The 19,402-nt window shown below is 40.2% G+C and overlaps 1 protein-coding gene and 1 long non-coding RNA gene across 2 annotated transcripts in view; both read left to right on the forward strand.

The window, feature by feature from the left end:
* The window catches only part of LOC127059594 (uncharacterized), an 876,248-nt gene that overhangs the window by 522,096 nt on the left and 334,750 nt on the right, over positions 1 to 19,402 (forward strand). The window lies entirely within an intron of this gene.
* NPY5R (neuropeptide Y receptor Y5) lies at positions 10,776 to 12,107 on the forward strand. The gene has a single exon (XM_009101178.4). It carries the CDS (start codon positions 10,776 to 10,778, stop codon positions 12,105 to 12,107), a length of 1,332 nt encoding a protein of 443 aa, XP_009099426.1.

Below are 19,402 nucleotides of genomic sequence, written 5' to 3' on the forward strand. Positions count from 1 at the left end.
AGCCAGTAGCCATGGTGCTGCTGACATTTTAGGAGCAGCCAGAAGGAAGGTGCAGGCTGTATATAATGCTTCTCAAGAACTCCAGTCCTGTGTATGTCATTAGCATGCGTGCCTTTGAGCAGAGCAAAAGTAGGTTCCAAGCTGAAGGTGTCATAAAGAGCATATTTCTGCCTGAAGCAGTGACATTCTTGGACATGTACAACTGAACCTCTCATTGCTCTGGATGTGGAATGATATATCCACACTGTCCAATAAAGATATTTTTAAGGGCAATAGATGTATTGCTAGGAAGAGTAAAAGCTTTGTTGGTTTTTTTTTTTAATGCCAGAATGTTCCCACTACTTCCCTGTAATGTTCTTACCCATATGGTCAAGATGGCTATTGAAAAATTAAAATAAGCATTCTGTGATACAAAATTGTTGTACTCTGCCAACAAGTATCCAAGGCAGAGATACATTTTTAAGACCGCTTCAGAATAAGAGACCAGAGTTTACATGGCAAGCTGGGGAGCTGCAGGGATGGCTTTTGTGAGATGAGTACACCCACGTTGACCAGAACCATTTTCATCTGACTCCAAAATGCACCCACAGCTGGCCAGAGCAGAGATTCCTCCCCCCCACTGTCTGTGGTGAGAACCATGGTGACAAAAGTTGCTCCCTGGCAGCTCATGCAAGACCATGGTAGGAGCAGATATTCATGCTGTGGTCCACGGAGAGGAGTCCACACAGGAACAGTCTCTTCCTGAAGGACTGAAACCCATGGGAAGGACCCATGCTGGAGCAGGAGAGCATCATGAGGAGGGAGGAGTGGCAGAGGAAAAGGGTGGTGAACCAGAACTCCCATTCCCTCTCCCCCTGCACCACTCAGAGGGGTGGGATTATAGAGCAGTTGGGAGACAAGAGTGATGTTGAGCCTGGGAAGACAGGGATGTAGGGAGTTGTGAATATTGCCTTTGTTTCTCACCATCCTAGTCTAGATTTAGATTTAAATAATGTACCACAGAGCCATTCATTTACTAAAGACAAATTTTTCAGAAATGTCTGAATTTTCAGATACATATGATCTTCTTTCTCCTCCATTTTGTCATTAATCATGAGGTTCTGCATTTCAGCAGCAAATGAAGTGATTCATAATACTTCACTTTTTAATGGTTGATACACATTTGAATTTCAAACATTTCATAAACATGGGCAAAGCAAACCTCACAATGCCTCTGTTATACCATGCAAATATAATAATTACCTATAAAAGATCAAAAATAGAGCCTACATGTTACTCAGTGATCTGAACTCACAGTGATAACAAATATCCATGAGATTATTCACACTGCAGAGCGATGCCAGGCTTTGAACAGTGTGTGTAGAGCAGTGGAAAGCACTGTCTCGGTCCCTGAGTCTCTCAAACATGTGCTACATTTAAATGTATGTACATAAATACACACACACACACACACACACATATACAAACACACATACATATATATATATATATATATATATATATATATATATATATATATGTGCACACATGCTATAACCCCAGCCTTGCTACAAGCTCTCTGCTTCACCATACTCTTGTGTGTTCACCTCAGACTAGATCAGTTGGAGATATATCAGTCTTCTCTGAAGCATTTCACATACATGTGAGCACTAATACATGTGAACACTGAAAAATAATCCCCCTAAATTAATAAACAGATGCTGATGCTTTTCAAACTTTCCATTATAGCTGTATAAAATACATTTTGTGTATTGGATATGCTCTGTAGGAAAATCTGACATTAGCAGGTCCTGGCTATTTTGTGCATCTCCAGTCTCAACACCAAGCTGATAGTCTCCATCTGGAGCTCCAAGCTCACAAAGATGTCAAATAATTCCTCATAACTCTTATTTTATGGATGATGACGGTCAGGACGTGAGAACACTGGAGTAGTAAGATAACCATTGTGTTAAAGATTATCCTCTTCCAGGGAATAAATTTTTCAGTACATCAAAGGCACCCTGGATTGGATGACTTTGTGTGTGTGTGTTGGTTTCTGTGAAGGCATGACATTGCAAAAAGAGAGTAAGTACAATAAAGAGAGCACAAGTGTTTCAATTAAGGAAATAGAACAGCTTGAGTAAAAGAATACAGAAATGCTTTGAAGCAAAACCATTGAGAGGGGAACAAGATGTTTTTTAAAAAACATATAGAAAAAATAGATGATGTAAATCCATTAAAATTCTTTTTCACTGCAAAACTCAAAAATAGAAAAGATTTCATAAAATGAGGCTGTCACTTTTATTGCAATGTATCTTTTTGTGCTTAGGCAATGCAATCCCTCCCTAAAATGTAAAACCCAGTAAGTGAAAGAACACCAGGAGGGTCATTTGTATCTTCTGTTCTGTATAAAACAAACTGAAGTCACAACTATGGAAATAAATGGAAACACTCTCTGAAGGGGTTATTTAACTTTATTTTTATTGGGTTTATAGTCTAATAATGAACATCAGTGCCATTGAAATACTTGCATTTCACACTACTCGGTTCAGAGATAAGGGAACTCATGGTCCTTGGGGCAAAAGTCTGTCATCAGTAGACTAAATAGGCCTTTTGCATTTGAGTGTCATTTCAATTGCAGCAAATTCTCTCTTTGGCTAAGAACAAGTTTATTCTGACATAACTGCATCTGTCACCAAACATAACAATACTTCATTTGAATGCCAATGTCACAAACTCAAAAAAGCTGCATGAGTGATTATGTGGTCCATGTCTGCTGACAGTCTTGCTGCTACAGTTCCATTTTCAACGATACAGCCAAGCTGACAAATGAAAATCTATCCTGATCACATGAAATATTGCTAAAAGGCAGCTTGAGCTATAACCTAAATTATGTCCACCTGGCTAAAATACTAAGTCATGTTTTTTATATGGGCACCCCACTCTGTCCATTCGGGATTCAAACTTCAATACACTCATACAAAAGCTCTCATCTGGCTTCAGATGAAGCAGAAATAGGTCCTACACATGAACATCCAGATAGGTCAATGTGTTTAACACCAGCTAAAAAATGTGATGACACGTTCAGAAACAAAATCTACTAATTACAGGCTCACTCCTGGAAGTATTTTATTAGCTAGCCCTCAGGTGTCCTGCCTTTCATTGCACAGACATCTCAACCGTTGCCACCTCCTCAGAAGTCCAAGGCTTGCTGCTTTATGCAAGCTAAGAATCTGTGAAAGTGATGGACCATACAGAAGCCAGACATTAACGGTATTTTTAATAGTGTTTTATTAGAATTTTTCTGGGCATAAAGTGTTTGGATGAAGAATTTTAACCAACACAAATGCTTTATATGTATCTATCAAATTCTGTAGCAGCTATGTCCTACCACTTACACTGTTCTGCCCATGGATACGTGCTCCATTGATAGCAGATTTTACAATAACTATAATAATAGACTTTGTCTCATGGCAAACTTTGATGATTGACTGCATGCTGAGGAATTGGATATTAGGTGCTTTAGACCTCTGGTTTTGCGGCATTTTTCAGTTCTCATGGATTTCCATTAGAGCTTTGAGTCTTCATATCTTCCACAGTTTGCCTTTAGAGGCAAAATTTTCTAAGATATTGGAATGATTCTCCCAAAAGACAGATACATTTGGGACTGTAGTAAGAAACAGGGCAAAACTAATTTGAATTCATATAGACACAGAGTTTTCTCCTGTATTTTCTGTTGAATTCTTCTGACTTAGGAATTCCAGTTTTCTCTCTCTGATGCACCATTTTTTTCCCCAGCTCCTCCAGAGGAGGTACCTTTTATCATCACCATCTCTTACTTCCTGAAGGACTCCATTGTGGTTTCAACAATCATATGGTAGCTGGTTTCTAGGGAACCTGTACTATGATCTGCTCTCACTCCTGACATTTAATATCTCTAATGGCCATACCCTTTCTATCTCTAGATTATTGATTTCATTATTCAGTAGTACTACTGGCAAGACAGAGGTACACAAACAGAGGAAAGGAAAAAATTATAATGATCTGAATAGTAATTGTCTCTGATGTGTGCAAGTATCAGTATGTGGTGTTATTTACAGGTCTGTGGGGAATAGAACAAATAATCTCACACCTGCCAATATATTACTGGCTGATGAACCCTTTTAAAATAGAACAATAAAAAAAAAAGTAGAATATTTTCTTCTTAGGGAGAATTGCTTTGAGGAAGAAATACTTGTCTTACTGACTACTCCTGCTAAGAAGCACATATTTTCTGGAGGCTCCTTGGGAAACTGTACTAGCTGACCTTAGAAATGGCTTAACATGGCTGTTTGTGCCTTTATGAAGGTACAATGGCATCCCACATAAATCACTCTTCTGCAATATAAGAAACTTTAATTTCCCACTGGGCTCTGCCAGCAAATTTAGACTACTTGTAAGACACACTATCAGTCTGCTGTAGCCAGCAGTTTCCATAGAAAGATGTAATGTCTTTAAAACTTCACTTTTTCCAGGAGAGACCTTCCACTTCAAGCAGTGGGGCCAGCAGTGTGAGAAGCTCTCCTGGAACTCTCCTGGAAGCAGGGAAAGTGTTAATCCACCCATCCCATGTTAGAGCCATAGTGGGTTTCTATCTATAGGTCAGAACTTTGCGTGAAAGGCTTCAAAACCATCAGTGTTAGGTGGGAAGATGGTCAAAAATGCTAAGAACAGCTACTCAGGGCTAAAAAGGATTAATTCTGTTCTCCATTGTGACTAACAGGAGAGTTGTGTTAATACGATGAGATGGATTGGCGCGTCACTTCCACCTGGCAGCTCCCTGTGCTCCACTCGCACATGCAGTGATTCACCAGCAGTGGGTGGTGAATTATGCAGAAGCAGGCAAAAGAAGATGGGATGAAATCTTCAAAAGAAGATAGGATGAAATCTTCTTTACCATCCTGAGCTCATCTGCTGAAGATGAAGATTATTTGTTCCTGGATGGCTCAATGAGTATTTTCACAATACCCAAGTTAAATAAGGAACATACCTGGACTTTTCAAAGGTTATTTTGCAATATGATTGATCCAGTTGCTTTGTCTTTGTGTGGTACAGTCTTTCACAGGCTAATTATAGGGACAGCTTTTCTGCAGTGCTGTGTTAATATCAACTGTCAAAGTAGCACCTTGGCAAATGGGAAAGTCATTACATTTCTGTGTCAGATTCTGCCACTTGTGCTCCCAGGGACCCGTGTGTCACTGAGTTCTGCTGTAGCTCTGTAATAGGACTATGATCAATGGCTCTTCTTGTGCTAGAAGATAACAGCTGGTGAGAGTAGCAGAGTTTGTCTTTTCATGCTTTGTACTATGACATACCCAACAGTTTTTTAGGCTTTAAAATATTGCTCACATAAGAAAATGCCCTGCTTTCTTACTGATAGTTCAGATAAAATTAAAATCACCCTTCAGATATTTTGCTATGTAAGAACCAAACTCAGCTCAGAGAGGAAAACTGTTTGGGGAAAACCATTGCCTTCCACCTGTTATAAAATAAAAATTAAAGGGTATTTGAGCAGCAGGAATAAAAACCTCCGGAGCTCTGCTCCAGCCGAAGCAAGGGGAGGTCTGATCAGGGTTCTGTGATTGCCTGTCTGTGCTCGCAGCTCGCTGTGTCCCGAGACTCGCAGCGCGTTTCACCTTCGCAAAACGCCGTGCCCTGAGCGTCGGGTGAGGCACTGAGAGCATCCCCTAAGCACCGGCGAGCGCAAGGTGTATTTACCGTCTCGCTGTATTTCCATGGAAACTCTGATTGTCACACCGTGCCGCGCTGAAATACCGGGCTCCAGGGCTGCCTGGAGGGGCCTCCTGAAATGCACCCCCGCTGCAGCCCAAGCCCCAGCCCCAGTTCAGCCGAGCGGGCGGCGGGTGCGGCACCGGCGGCGGCACCCCCAGCCCCGGGGCCCGGCCCTCGGCCGCGGGCGAGCCCCGGCGCCACCGCAGCACCCCTGTAAGATGCGCCGCCAGCCCTGGGGGCTGCGCGCCTCCCTCCGCTTCCTCGGAGCCGCGCTCCGCCCGCCCGTGCCGGAGCCGTGAGCGCGGACCGGAGCCGCCGCCGCGCCGCCCCCGCGGCCCCTCCTCGCCGCGGGGCGCCCGCAGCGGAACACGCGCGCAGGTAACGCGGGGCGGGCGAGGAGCGCCACGGCGGGCTCGGCTCGGATCGGCTCAGGTCTGTTCTGCTCAGCTCCCCTCCCCTCGCGGGGCGGCCGCGCAAGTTTGCGCGGGGCCCCGCCCTGCCACCAAGTGTGCAGGGATCAGGGAGCGCACCAGCCCTGCCGGGAGTGGCGGTGTCACGGGGATCAGGGAGCGCACCAGCCCTGCCGGGGATGGCGGTGTCGCGGCGGATGCGGGGCGCCCGGGGCTCGGGCTGAGAACGGGCGCGCTGTTTCGGACGCGGGGCTGTGCAGAGTGGGTCCTAAGGGAGGCGTGGAAGGGCAAAAATATCAGTCGTTCCAGTTTTGGGGTGGTTTGGTGCTTTTGCGAGCCAGGAGTTGCTGTGCTCCCTTGAAAAAAATGTAGCCAGGCGTTTCAAGTTTTCTGTTCTGGCCAGCGAACAGCCCATTATGTTCCATAGCATTTCCTTTGAGCTGGACATACAATCTTGGCTTTGACATAATTTAGGAAGTTGTCTTCTTGTTTTCCGGGATAATGTTGCAGTTCTTTTAGTGATTCAGAGAAATAGGCGTACCATTAATGTGTACAAAAATCGGGGGTTTTTTGGACTTCTGAAGTAATTTCAACCTGTTGAATTCTTCCAGGTTCTCAGGCTAGTTTTTGCTGTTGCACATTATGAACTAGAACATGAGAATCAGCAGCTTTTTGTCCTTAGCTTGAGTAGTGAATGAAACACTTCGGTGGTTCCAGATTTTGTCTCAGATGTTATCTCAGTCTGTATTGATGTGAGGGTTTTATTTCTTAGGTTGTAACATCACAGCTCAGCGCTTTCCTAAAGCTTTGGTGGTCATGCAGTATTGGCCACTCTATTTACATTTGTGTAGATGCTTAAAAATCTTCTCTTTTTCTGTGCAGTCTTGATGTTTCTCCAGTATTATGAGGGCAGAAAGGTTGTACTTCTTACAGATTTCCACAATGTGCTTCCTCCCTGTATGTTTTCACCATGGGGTTTTGGGGAGTTTTGTTTTTTGGGATTTTTGCAGGGTTATTTTGGCTGTTTTTTTTCTTCTTTTAACATAGAGAAATGTCATCCAAGACTGTAAATTGTCCACAGCTATAAAGGTTAATTGCCCTGTTGCAAGGATTAAACTGACTAGACTGTACAGGGACCAGCCAGTCAGAGATAATTTAATAGGTATTATTATTGTGGGATATAAGCTCTTATCCATGAATAAACCTTAATATAAGTATCTCATCTAATTGAAAAACATTTCCAGAAAAAACAATTACCTTTAGAGAATGATGGTTGCCTGCCTAACTTCTGTGTTCTTGAAAATTTCCCTTTAAATATATAGAGAAATAGAAATATCCAACTTATTAACTGTCCTAAATTATGATTTAGGGCTTTTGCAATATAAGTGACAATTTAAAGTGAAAAAATGATGTTAAGTATAAGCTGCTAAACATGTTAAATTAGCACAGGTTATCTGGTGCCTCTAACTCAGCTAAAGGCTAACTGCAGTCATTTGACTCTTACAGTAAATATTCAAATCCACCTCAGATCCTGCCACAAAAAATGCAATCTCTTCTGCCTTGAGCAGTCTAGCCTCCTGCCTCAAGCATTCCACTGAAACTACAGCAGACCTAGGCAAGCCCTCACAGAGCTCGTGGGTATGAGCTCCCACAGGTGTAGCTAGGCACAGTCAGGAGTGTGCAGTGTGCAGACCAGCATTACAGAACAGGGACCTCGTTTGCTTGACTGATCGATGCAGGAGGTGAAAGTGATCCAATATTTGGATCACTTTCAGCTAAAAAACCTCCAGCAGGTACCTTCAGATTAACTAAATCTGACCTTTGAAAACAGGTGCAAGCCACCCTGGCACTATTGTGCATTTAGTTTAGAAACACTTCAAATATGAGGTGAAGGTTTTGAAAAGGGGCTGTATTACTTTATTTTGTTTTCCACAATGGGATTTCCAGGAATTTCCATTTCCCTGAAAGTTACAGCCACGTGCTGCACTGGGATTGACCAACCAACATGAGGGACAGGGAGCAAATCTCTGAGGACAGAGGCAGCTGTTAAAACAAAGCAGGAAGATAAAATGCCAATAAGTGCACACAGTGAAATCAGTGGCATGCCAAGATGCGTTTGGGGACTAGAGATCAATGATATGGGAGGAAAACCTCTGTTTGCATCTTTACTGCTGCTGGCACTCAGACTGACAGCAACTGGTTTCTTTTTGAGCAGGAGAAAAAGCTCAGAGAGCAAGAGATTTACTTGGCATGTTTTGAAATTAGGGGGGAAAGTCTGCTTTCTTTTTACATGTCCAAAATTAAAATAAAATTCTCTTTGGGCATTTTGAAAGGGAACTTGTGTCAGCACAGCAGTTGTCTGTTGAAATCAGTAGATTATACTGTTATTCCTTCCCTCTCTGTCTTGCTGTCACTCTGAAACTGGGACTATAGGAAGATGGTGAAGAAAGGGTTTCTATGGTTCACAGACTTTTTTGGTGCTCTGGGTGTCCAGCCAGGGTCTGAAGAGATCACGGTATGACTTCTTCCAGTGCTCCTTCCTCATGGAAATGAGCACAGATGATAGGGAAGAGTTTGTCTCTCACCTGAGTCAGAAGGCAGCCATAGCACAGAAGGAACAGAGCTGGTAAGCCCCTGCTGGACTTCAGAGGCACTCCTGCAAAACTTCAGTAATGATGCTTCTCAACAAAATATGTCTGCTTCAGAAAACCAGAAAAACTTGAAAAACTTTTTGTTTTTAAGGACACAATTTGTACTAAAAACACAATGAACCTTTCTGCTAAATCCATACTGCAAGAGCTTTATGTGGAGGTGTAGAAATCCACAGAACCTGGCAACAACCTTTCACTTAAACCTTCAAGAAGAATTTAGTAAACATTAATTTATTAACCATATTACAACATAACACTACATAAAATTTTGTTCCTTGGTCTTATTCTTAGCATTATATTACCTTATCCAGGGCAAAAGTTATGCAGAAAAAGTCATGTAGTGTTACATTTAGGAAACAGAAAGAAATTTCAGCAGATTTGGAAAGTCACTGTGGTGCACATACCATTTTCAGTTGGTTACTAGCAACTCAGAAATTAGCTCACAAAAATTAGGTAAAAAACAATTTACTTCATGAGCTTAGAGTTGTATAAAGAGAAATCCACCAAAATGAAAACTTCTGATTGTATCAATGTAGAAATAGAGATTAGATTACCTACAGAATCTCTAGTCTGCTCCTTTAAAGTCGGTCTAGAGGCAAATGTAGTCTCAGTTAGCACTTCATGTCTATCATATGGTTTTCTACCATTCCATTAAAGACTAGAAGAAACTGAACAGAAATAATATGCATTAATTAATGCCTCTCTGCTCATATACATGCAATTATAATATTTGGGTTATCTAATTTCATGTATTCAGTGCTTAATTCTCTTTTAGCTGTTAAAAAGCACTTTAATATTGAGACAAATTAGGAAGGCTGACTTCTTTTCACCTCTTTCCAACATATTGCCTGCAAGATCTTTTCACATATATATATATATATATATGCATATATATACTTGGAGTACCTTCACATCACAATACAGTTAGTGAAGATTCTCAGGCTGTTTTATTGTTTGAGCTTCCCTTTGGCTCAAACCATAACAATAGGAACACACATGATGTGAAGGAAGGAGCACATCTGCATGTGTGGTGAGAACCAAATAATATTATTGCACTTTGAAAATGTCAGCATGGTACAGCTCACTGAGGATTGCTACAGTGTCAAAAAACCCTGCCTTTTTTAGGTTACAGATATACCCTTATGCTGTATTGAAATTTATTATTTATTAACACTAGATGATTCTGTGCTGAATATGTGGCAGTTCACTGAATTTTCAAATGGCTGTGTGGAGTTTGCTTCCAGATAACACTGTCCTCTCTATATTACATGCAATTACTTTAGGTGTTTTTTAGTTTTCCTTTCTGCTTGAGCACAGTTAAACTATATGCAGCACTTAGTAGAAGATGTTTTCTACACACACCACATCAGAGTTCCATCTTGGATTACTGACAGTGGATTTCCTGATCCTTTTTGAAAGCTCTCACCTATTTTGTGTTAGTTGTCTACTAGCAAGGTAAGAAATACTACTGCAGTTGTTAGCATATGCATTTTCAGGTGCCTTCTTTATAATTTGCAATGATATAATGATTAGCCATCAGCCCAGATGGTGACTGTAATTTCCTTACTCATATCAATGGGCTGTTATTCACATGAGTAATCTCACCGACTAGAGGTGTATTGCTTTTGTGGCTAACTGTTCCCTCATGGAAAGCCTGACAATATGTTCTGCAGCAAAACACAGTTAAAAGGCAGCATCATAATGCAGACCTGTAAATTGCCATTCTCCCACGTGAGCTTCTAGGTAGGAGGCCTAAGAGTGCTGAACACCAAATGATAAAACCTACTTAGCTAATTCATATTGACCTAAAGTTATCTGCCTCACAGTAGACTAACATCAATAGTAATTTATTTGCATTGAGGTAAAAGGTAAATTAATGTATTTTTACATTCTGATTAGCAGCAATATCATAATTTCTTCAGATGCTAATTAATGCCTTTCTCGTTCTAAGCAGGACTGTAAAATGGATTTAGAATTCAAAGACCGTAACAACAGCACACATACCAAGAACAGCTCTGCTGCAACAAAGAATTTTTCTGCCTGGGAAGACTATAAGAGTAGTGTTGATGACATGCAGTACTTTCTTATTGGGCTGTACACACTTATAAGTCTGGCTGGCTTTGTGGGAAATCTGCTTATACTAATGGCCCTACTAAAGTGCAAGCAGAAGACAGTAATAAACATTCTCATTGGAAACTTGGCCTTTTCTGACATCTTGGTTGTGCTGTTTTGTTCACCTTTCACGCTGACATCCGTCCTGCTTGACCAATGGATGTTTGGCACTGTCATGTGCCACGTAATGCCCTTCCTCCAGTGTGCCTCAGTCCTTGTTTCAACTTTGATGTTAATATCTATTGCTGCAGTCAGGTACCGTATGATAAAGTATCCCCTCTCCAGCAATCTCACAGCAAAACAAGGCTATTTCTTAATAGTGATCATTTGGGCCTTTGGCTTCACAATTTGCTCCCCTCTGCCAGTTTTCCATAAAACCGTGGACCTCAGCAAAACTCTGAATTTAGAGGGACTGGAGAACAGGCTGCTGTGCATCGAGTCATGGCCTTCTGATTCCTACAGGATTGCCTTCACAATAGCCTTGCTGTTCATGCAGTACATCCTGCCACTGGCGTGCCTGACCGCCAGCCACACCAGTGTCTGCAGGAGCATAGGTGCTAGGCTGTCAAACAAGGAAAACAAGTTTGAAGAAAAGGAGATGATAAACCTAACTCTTCATCCCTCTAAGAGCGCTGGCACGCAGGTTCAACCCTCCAGATATTCCAGGTGGAGCTGTGCCTTTGGCAGAAGGCACCACAGAAGATACAGTAGAAAGACTTCAAGTGTGATGCCAGCTATTTCAAGGCATCATCAGGATACTCATTCCAGAGATCTCCCAGAAACCTCTGACACAGAAAAAAGCCAGCTCTTTTCCTCCAATAAATTCATCCCTGGGATTCCTATCTGTTTTGAAATGAAACCAGAAGAAAATACAGAGATCCAGAACATGATTACAGTATCCCAGTCCATCATCAGAATTAAGACAAGATCAAGGAGGGTTTTTTGCAGACTGACAGTGCTAATACTAGTTTTTGGCTTCAGCTGGATGCCTCTTCACCTTTTCCACATTGTCACAGATTTTAATGCCACTCTTATTTCCAACAGACACTTCAAATTAGTATATTGCATATGCCATTTGTTGGGTATGATGTCCTGCTGCTTGAATCCCATTCTCTATGGGTTTCTTAACAACAGCATAAAAGCTGATTTAATGTCCCTTATTTCGTGCTGCCAAATACCATGATTTTATGTGCCCCAAGATAAAGTAAAACAAACAAGTATGGCTTTTAAGCCTAGTGGTGTGTGTAGCTGTAAAAGCTAAATTAGTTTAGTTTAGTTAGTGTGAGTTGGTTGTGATTAGTAGCATTTTTTTGTGGATGGATAGTTCTATGGCCGCATGTATTTCTTGCATTGGACAGAAATATATGCATATGTTATAATATTCTTTTATCAGTTACATGTAGGAAATCATGCCCAGTGTACAAAACCAGAATACCATTTTCATTACCCAAATTGTTGGCAGCCTGTATTTGGAATTATACAGAATATATAATGAGTAATAAACGTGAGACAGACTACTTAGACATATCAGTATTAACTGTCATACAACTATAATAAAATACATATCATTTACTAAATAATTATGTTGAGACTATTTCAGTGCCAACTTCAACTGTTTTCTAACATAATTAAATCTCTCTGGATGTTATTAGGAAAATATTTTTCCTTAGCTCTTTGACTCATAGTTTGCAATATCTTTGCAAGACGCTTTGCTGCTTATTCCTAGGTTGCCTTATTCCCTGGAACGGGTTTGAGGGTCATTGTTCTTGCCTTGTTTGTTTCCATCTAACTGTATTTATCCAATACAACCTATTCTGATTTCCTCAGACAGTTTTCAGTCTGGCTCGTCATTTTACGTCATTTTCATCCAGCCTGAATTTATCTATAGTTACGTCTTTATTCTCACAGTGATGACACCCCTGAACATACAACAAACACATTTCTGATCAGAGTAAGCCTTCATTATCTAAGCAAATGATAGTGAAAAGAAAAAGAAAATGGAAAGACATCAGGATTTTTTCTCTTCCTTTACCAAAACTCAAGAGGTTACTGCACTTCATTATAACTGACCCACTTGCTTTGGAAAGGTATAACAGCTTTCAAATAAACATGTGCATGTGTACCTTGACAGATGGAGGGGAGGGACAGAGTGGATTACTTTTAAATTCAACAAAGGCAAGTGCAGGGTCCTGCCCCTGGGGAGGAATAATCTGTCCCTGCACCAAGACAGGCTGGGGGTGACCTGCTGAAAAGCAGCTCAGCAGAGAAGTACCTGGGAATCCTGGTGGACACGGAGCTGTCCATGAGCCAGCAGTGTCCTTGTGGCCAAGAGGCCAACAGTGTCCTGGGGTGCATGGGGAAGAACATTCCAGCTGGTCTAGGAAGGTGATCCTGCCCCTCTGCTCAGCTCTGGTGAAGTGCTGTGTCCAATTCTAGGCTCCTCAGAACAAAAGAGAGATGGAGCTTGTGGAATGGATCCAGTGGAGCACAACAAAATTGATGACCAGACTGGAGCATCTCTCTCACAAGGACAGGCTGAGAAAGCTGGGCCTGTTCCGACTCAAAAAGAGACAACTGAGATAGGAACTCATCAATGTCTGTCAATGTCTAAAAGGAGGGTGCCACAGGCTCTGATTGGTGGTGCAGAACAATAGCACAAGAGGCAGTGGGCAGAAACTGACGCACAGAAAGATCCACCTGAACATGAGGAAGAACTTCTTTGCTGCGTGGGTGACCACTACTGGAGCAGGTTGCCCAGAGAGGGTGTGGAGCCTCCCTCACTGGAGATACTCAAGAACTGTCTGGATTCAATCCTGTGCCTTGTGCTCTGGGACGACCCTGCTTGAGCAGGGAGGTTGGATCAGATGTGACACACTGTGGTCCCTTCCAACCTGACCCATACCCATTCTGTCATTCTATGTGCGTAAACGTGTGCAAACACACAAATACACACACACACACACACACACACACACACACACACACACACACACGTTTTCTGCATCTCCCCTCTCTCCTTTTCTCCTTTTTAACCAGACCAGTACTTTTTCTTCCAAATTTAAATCACAGGTATCTTCCCTAAGTCATACTATATTTTTTGTATAAATATATGTATCTATACTTACCTGCCCCAGATTAATTTATTAATCCATCTCTGCTCTCAGGATTCAGTAAATATACAAAGCCTTTGCTTTGAGTTTTAAGCTGTAACACCTCTCCCCAATTATAGCTAGTGATTATTTCCTTTTCTCCACTAAAATTTTTATCCAATAGGCATTTGTATATAGCTTCTACAGACTGAGGAACAAAGTCATTATTTTTATAAATGGGTGGTTGGAAACAGTCATTGTGCATTATTTTTTCCCCTCAAGATATGTCCTTTCCAGACAGTCTTTAAAGTGAAAGCAGTTCTTTTGTTTTGAAGAATTATTTTTTATCACAGTGTTATAATTCTGAGATTTTTCCTCCCCAAGCCATTATCTGCTAAGGAGTTTATTACATGCCAGTGGGTAATAGCTTCTCTCCTTAAAGAATTTTTCTAACCTCTAGTTCCCAGTAACCTGTTCTTTGTTTTCAGTAGTGATATACTATAATAGTTTTTTTCCTGGGCATTGACTATTGCATTTTGCAGACTATTATCTTCTAAAACCCTATAATATGTCACTTAATAGAGTACAAATGGTACAGAATAGATACTGCTGGAACAATAGATATTAAAATATCTTTTTAAATGTTTTAATAACTTTAAAACTATTTATGACTAATCTTAGTATATAAACTTAGGAAAAAGTTAACAAAATCTACAGTCAAAACACAATTACGTAGTCCTAAAGAAGTTACTGTAGCTTTTGCCCTCTTTCTGTCCACAAATGTTTGCATCATTGTAATATGTAATCTTATTTATACCATGTGATATAGCTAAATAGTATAAAAGGAAAAGAAAGCAGTCACGTTGTTTCAGCTTGAAATATTCCTTCTAACTTAATTTTTTTCAATTTACTGTTATCTTCCTTCCTACTGGCTGTTTATTTTCTATTCCTTCCATTCTTTCAGAATTTTAACTATATTTAACTCCTACATTGCCAATTGTTATTTATATGTAAATTAAATGTTTATTTAGGAATTACTCTTTCCAGAGCAAATTCTACTCACTCTGTATGGCAAACAGAATCATGCTAGGACAGTAACAAGGCCTAGTTTCTGAGTTGCACAAAGATTAGTCTGTACACTGGAGATTTTAGATTTATATCTATCTGCCTAGATAAAGTCAATAACTGTGCTCCCTACCCTTTACATTGATCAAAGCACAACAAATTGTAATTTGGCAATAGAGAATTAAATCAAGACAGCTATTGAACTTCTTTAGTCCTGTGCCATATAAATCTGTCATCGTTTTTTAAAGCAAGAGTGGGAGAATGTGCATTTTCTTTTTATTTATAAAGCAATCATTAGCATTCTATTTGGAAATTTCTAAAATATCCTTTTCTTTCCTCTAAAATGTTAAATAAAAATAAAACAACTTTTCTACCTTCCACTTTACTTCAACAGCCAGTGCAGCTTGATCCCAGTAGCAGCAAGGAATATCTATGAAGCAGACAGAAGCAGTAGCAAGTGAAACCAGGCATTAGGCAATTCCCACAGGAGTGACTTCTGTGAAAGGGATAAGAAACAACTGAACCATCCATTTAATATTTTCCCAGTCTTAACCATTAAAAAAAAATTCTAAACACAAGGATATTTCCCCCCTGCTTCTTTACTAGGCCTCATCTGGTCTGAGCTGCAGTAAATGCTCCTGTAGCTTCATACCCAGCGGTGACTGGCAGCGTAGTGTTGTTTCCAACATGTGTTAGGAAAATGTTATCCCACCACAATATCCAATGGCATTTTATCATTCTTATATGTAGACAGGAATATGTACAGGTACAGATATAGATAATGCACACTTCCTAGAAGACAAAGCACATTAAAATGGATTTTCGAGTAGCACATATAACCAAGTCCTTTTGTTAGCTAAAGTCTACCCCTTCTGTAACTAAAAATCTAAATAAATGGGAAGATAGGAGTTTTGTTTTGATAGCATCCACTAAATGCAATCAGGAAACAGCAGCTGCACAGCCATGTATCTATTGGAGTTAGAAGAATGGAAGAATGGATTGCAATGGTAGAGTAATTCCTCTCTATTAATTTAAAAAAAAAAAGGCTTTCAGACAGATGGCCTTTGTGTATGATGAATGTTAAAATTCTTAGGAAGACTCACATAACATAAATTGGTTTTTCTAGTTCTACAAAATATCATTTGCAAAGTTGACTTTTTGCAAATGTCAAAGATTAAAATTCATCTTTGCCCCTTCTCTTTCAGTGGAGAAGAAACAGATGTCCAGGTCACTCCTGAGCCAGCCAGGGCAGTGACCATGGCTGAGAGGAGGTCTGCATGGGCTGACACTGGAGTGTAGTTAGTGAGGTTGTGGTAAAGGGGTTGGAGCCCCTGTGGTTCCCCACAGTGCCATGGCAGCAGAGTCTGGGAGAGCTGGGCATGGCTGCCATGGGCCCAGAGCAGCTGCAGCCCCAGCAGGCAGCACAGAATCCTTTTAGGGGGAACTCTGTCCCAAGCAGGTCAGTGGGACAGGAAAACCACAGCAGCTGGTTGGCCTGCTCCTGGAGCCTGGAAGCTCTCATGACCAAATGTTTCCTTCTCTGAAATATGAACACCTGAGAAAAGGGGAAAAAAACAATCCATTGACCTGCAGCTGTGTAAGAACCAAGAAGAGGAGCATAGTCAGGAAGAAAAGTGCTCACTTCCAGTCATGCTGAGATAGGATCCAGTTCTGCTGTGCAAAAATAATAACAAATTAAAAAACCTTCTGTTATCCATAGGGGTCTGTCAGCTATTATTGCACTTTTGGAAAAAAAATTATATATCAATAGATTTTCACAGTAGTCCCAATATCTCCCTGCAGCATACAAGAAAAACAGTATTAAACATCACCGTCTCCAGAAAGATGTCTTTCATAAATACTGTTGGGTTCAGGAATTTAAACTTTTATTCTGCTGAAAGCTAAATTATGCCTACACTATTTTCATTTTTAAGTCCTTGCCAGAAAATACATTAGTGCAGTCTGGAACTGTCTTAGGGCAGTGGCAGGACTCTTGTCCAAGACATGCCGCTTCCTTTTTTCCCCACATGACTGGAATAATGGTATAAAATCATGAGCCTCGTGATTTTAAAGATGATTAAGTAAATTTTTGAACTGTTTTTGCCCATATGTGGTCTCTGAGGTCAGGTTTCTTGTTCTTTTATTTCATGGGGGTTTTTTTTATATACAGTTAAATACCTCTTGTATTATTTTTTTTCCTAGAGCCTTTTACATTCAATATGTAATGAAGACTCCTGCAGTTGGTTTGTTTTGATCCAAAAATATATACACCTTTCTCAAAGTTATATTGCTTGGGAGTTGCCCTTACACTGAGAGCAGGTAGAGCTGTTGTTAATCATATTCAGTTGAAAAAACTTTTCCAGGAAGAAAAACAAAAGAGAGAAAGAGAACTAAAAGCAGATCCACACTAACACTACTTACTCACATTCTGCCAGTGACAAAGGAATGCATCAAAGCCAGACCCTTCTCAAGCACCTGACATGAACAGTGAGTGTGTGACAGTACCACTGAACATTACTAATCCCACAGGTGACCCAGAAGCCCATTGTAAATTTTTGAGTCTCAGGAAGTAACAGCTAATAAGTGAGTATGGGTTACCTTCAAAATTACCCCTCTCAAAATTTTCTTTTAACACAAAAGCACTCTTCTCAACCATTTGATAAAGATAGCCTTGCTGAGATCACTCAGAGTGCATCATGCTGTGCCATTAAGACAATCTGTGTCATCATACTAGAGCATACACTTGGGCCAGTGAATCTTACCACAGCATCTATTTTTAAATCTCTCAAGCCAAGGGATACTAGAAATATGTGCTCTACCAGGTTACCATGATTTCCTGGCCCTCTTATTAAACTTCATCTTAGTCAAAAGAAAAGAAAAAGCCTGATACAGCTTGTCCTTAGTAAAATGTCTTAAATCCTGATTCCTGATTTCCTCAGAAAGACCATTATTGCAGGCATGAAGATGTAGTCACATTGTGTTTTTAAGAGCTGAGCAACGAATTAAGATCACAACTGGCACCATTGTTATGAAACTAATAGAATTATACAAGTCAGACTTTTAATAATCATGTTTCCTTTTGAAGAGAAACTTTTGTAAACATTTTTAAAGGTATTAAATTACTTTATTACAAGCTAATCTTAGGAAATACTGTAAAACAAAATATTGCTATAATCCAAATTTGGCTCATTTGAACAAGTATGAATGATTCATTTTGCCCTTGTTGTCACATTAAGGTGATCCTTTTAACAATAAGGCTTAAAAGTAATCCTCTGGGAAGTTATTAGAATAGTGATTTGACATTTGAGACTAAAGTACGTTGGCCCTGCTCTTACATCCAGTTCATCAAATACTTCCTTTGTCTTAGCAGGAAAAGGATCATATCTGTATCACTTGGAGATTAATTGGACTTTTTTTGAGCAGGAAACATTTATTACTGTCCCTGTGAACAAAATTAATTTTAAAGACACTTCTGGTGTAAAATTTCTCCAGAGAAGTAACTTTGTGATACTCAAGCAGTTGTTCATCTCTTCAGACTCAGCTGGAACCACAAAGATGCAAAACGCATTTATGACAGACCACAAGACTGTTAATTATAAATTTAACTATAAATCTTTTTTTTTTTTGAGAGAAAAATAGATAAACTAGGACATAAATAAAACCAACCCTACTACAAGTAATTTTAGTGCCTCTTTCTATCAGATTTTCATCTCATTTTCAAACAGATTTTCTTATGTTGAAGAAGGTGGTAATCATACTCTGTTTTAACTCCTATTGATTTCCTTGGACTAATGAGGCTTTCTACCAAATTTGGGTTCACTTAGTATTCATAAGGATTTTGACTTCTTGGCCAAAGGATTAAGAAGCTTCAGAAGAGGTCAGAATATAAGCTAAACTTTTACTTTCTGCTGGTTTTGTGTTGCTTTGTTTGTTGGTTTTTTTTCCTTTTCTTTTTTGTGATGTTAGCACAACTGGGAAAAGTTCAAGTTGTTTACTGCAGGAAAATGAAACTTATTTTTATGTAACTACTGGGACCAAAACCAGGCAAAACAATTATGTATTTTTTAAGACTCCATCAGTTCCAAAGCACATCTCATAAAGGTAATTGTCTGAAGCCTCGATGATACATTCTCTCAATTAATATCCTGGAGTATGAGAAGACATTTCAGATAACATTGCCTCATCTGATCCACACTGCACATCACAACGGGTGAAATTCAGAACCTCATTCCTTCTGCAGAACTAAATTGCAATATGCTCTACTTGAGATTGTTCCTTAAGACCGTTCAGGGACTGAAGCTTATTCAGGGCACAGCTTGTATCT

Source organism: Serinus canaria, chromosome 4 (assembly GCF_022539315.1).
Source record: "Serinus canaria isolate serCan28SL12 chromosome 4, serCan2020, whole genome shotgun sequence".
Classification (NCBI taxonomy): domain Eukaryota; kingdom Metazoa; phylum Chordata; class Aves; order Passeriformes; family Fringillidae; genus Serinus; species Serinus canaria.

Bases quoted from the DNA above. Each gene is read 5' to 3' on its own strand.
- NPY5R (XM_009101178.4), top strand. From the start codon at position 10,776: ATGGATTTAGAATTCAAAGACCGTAACAACAGCACACATACCAAGAAC.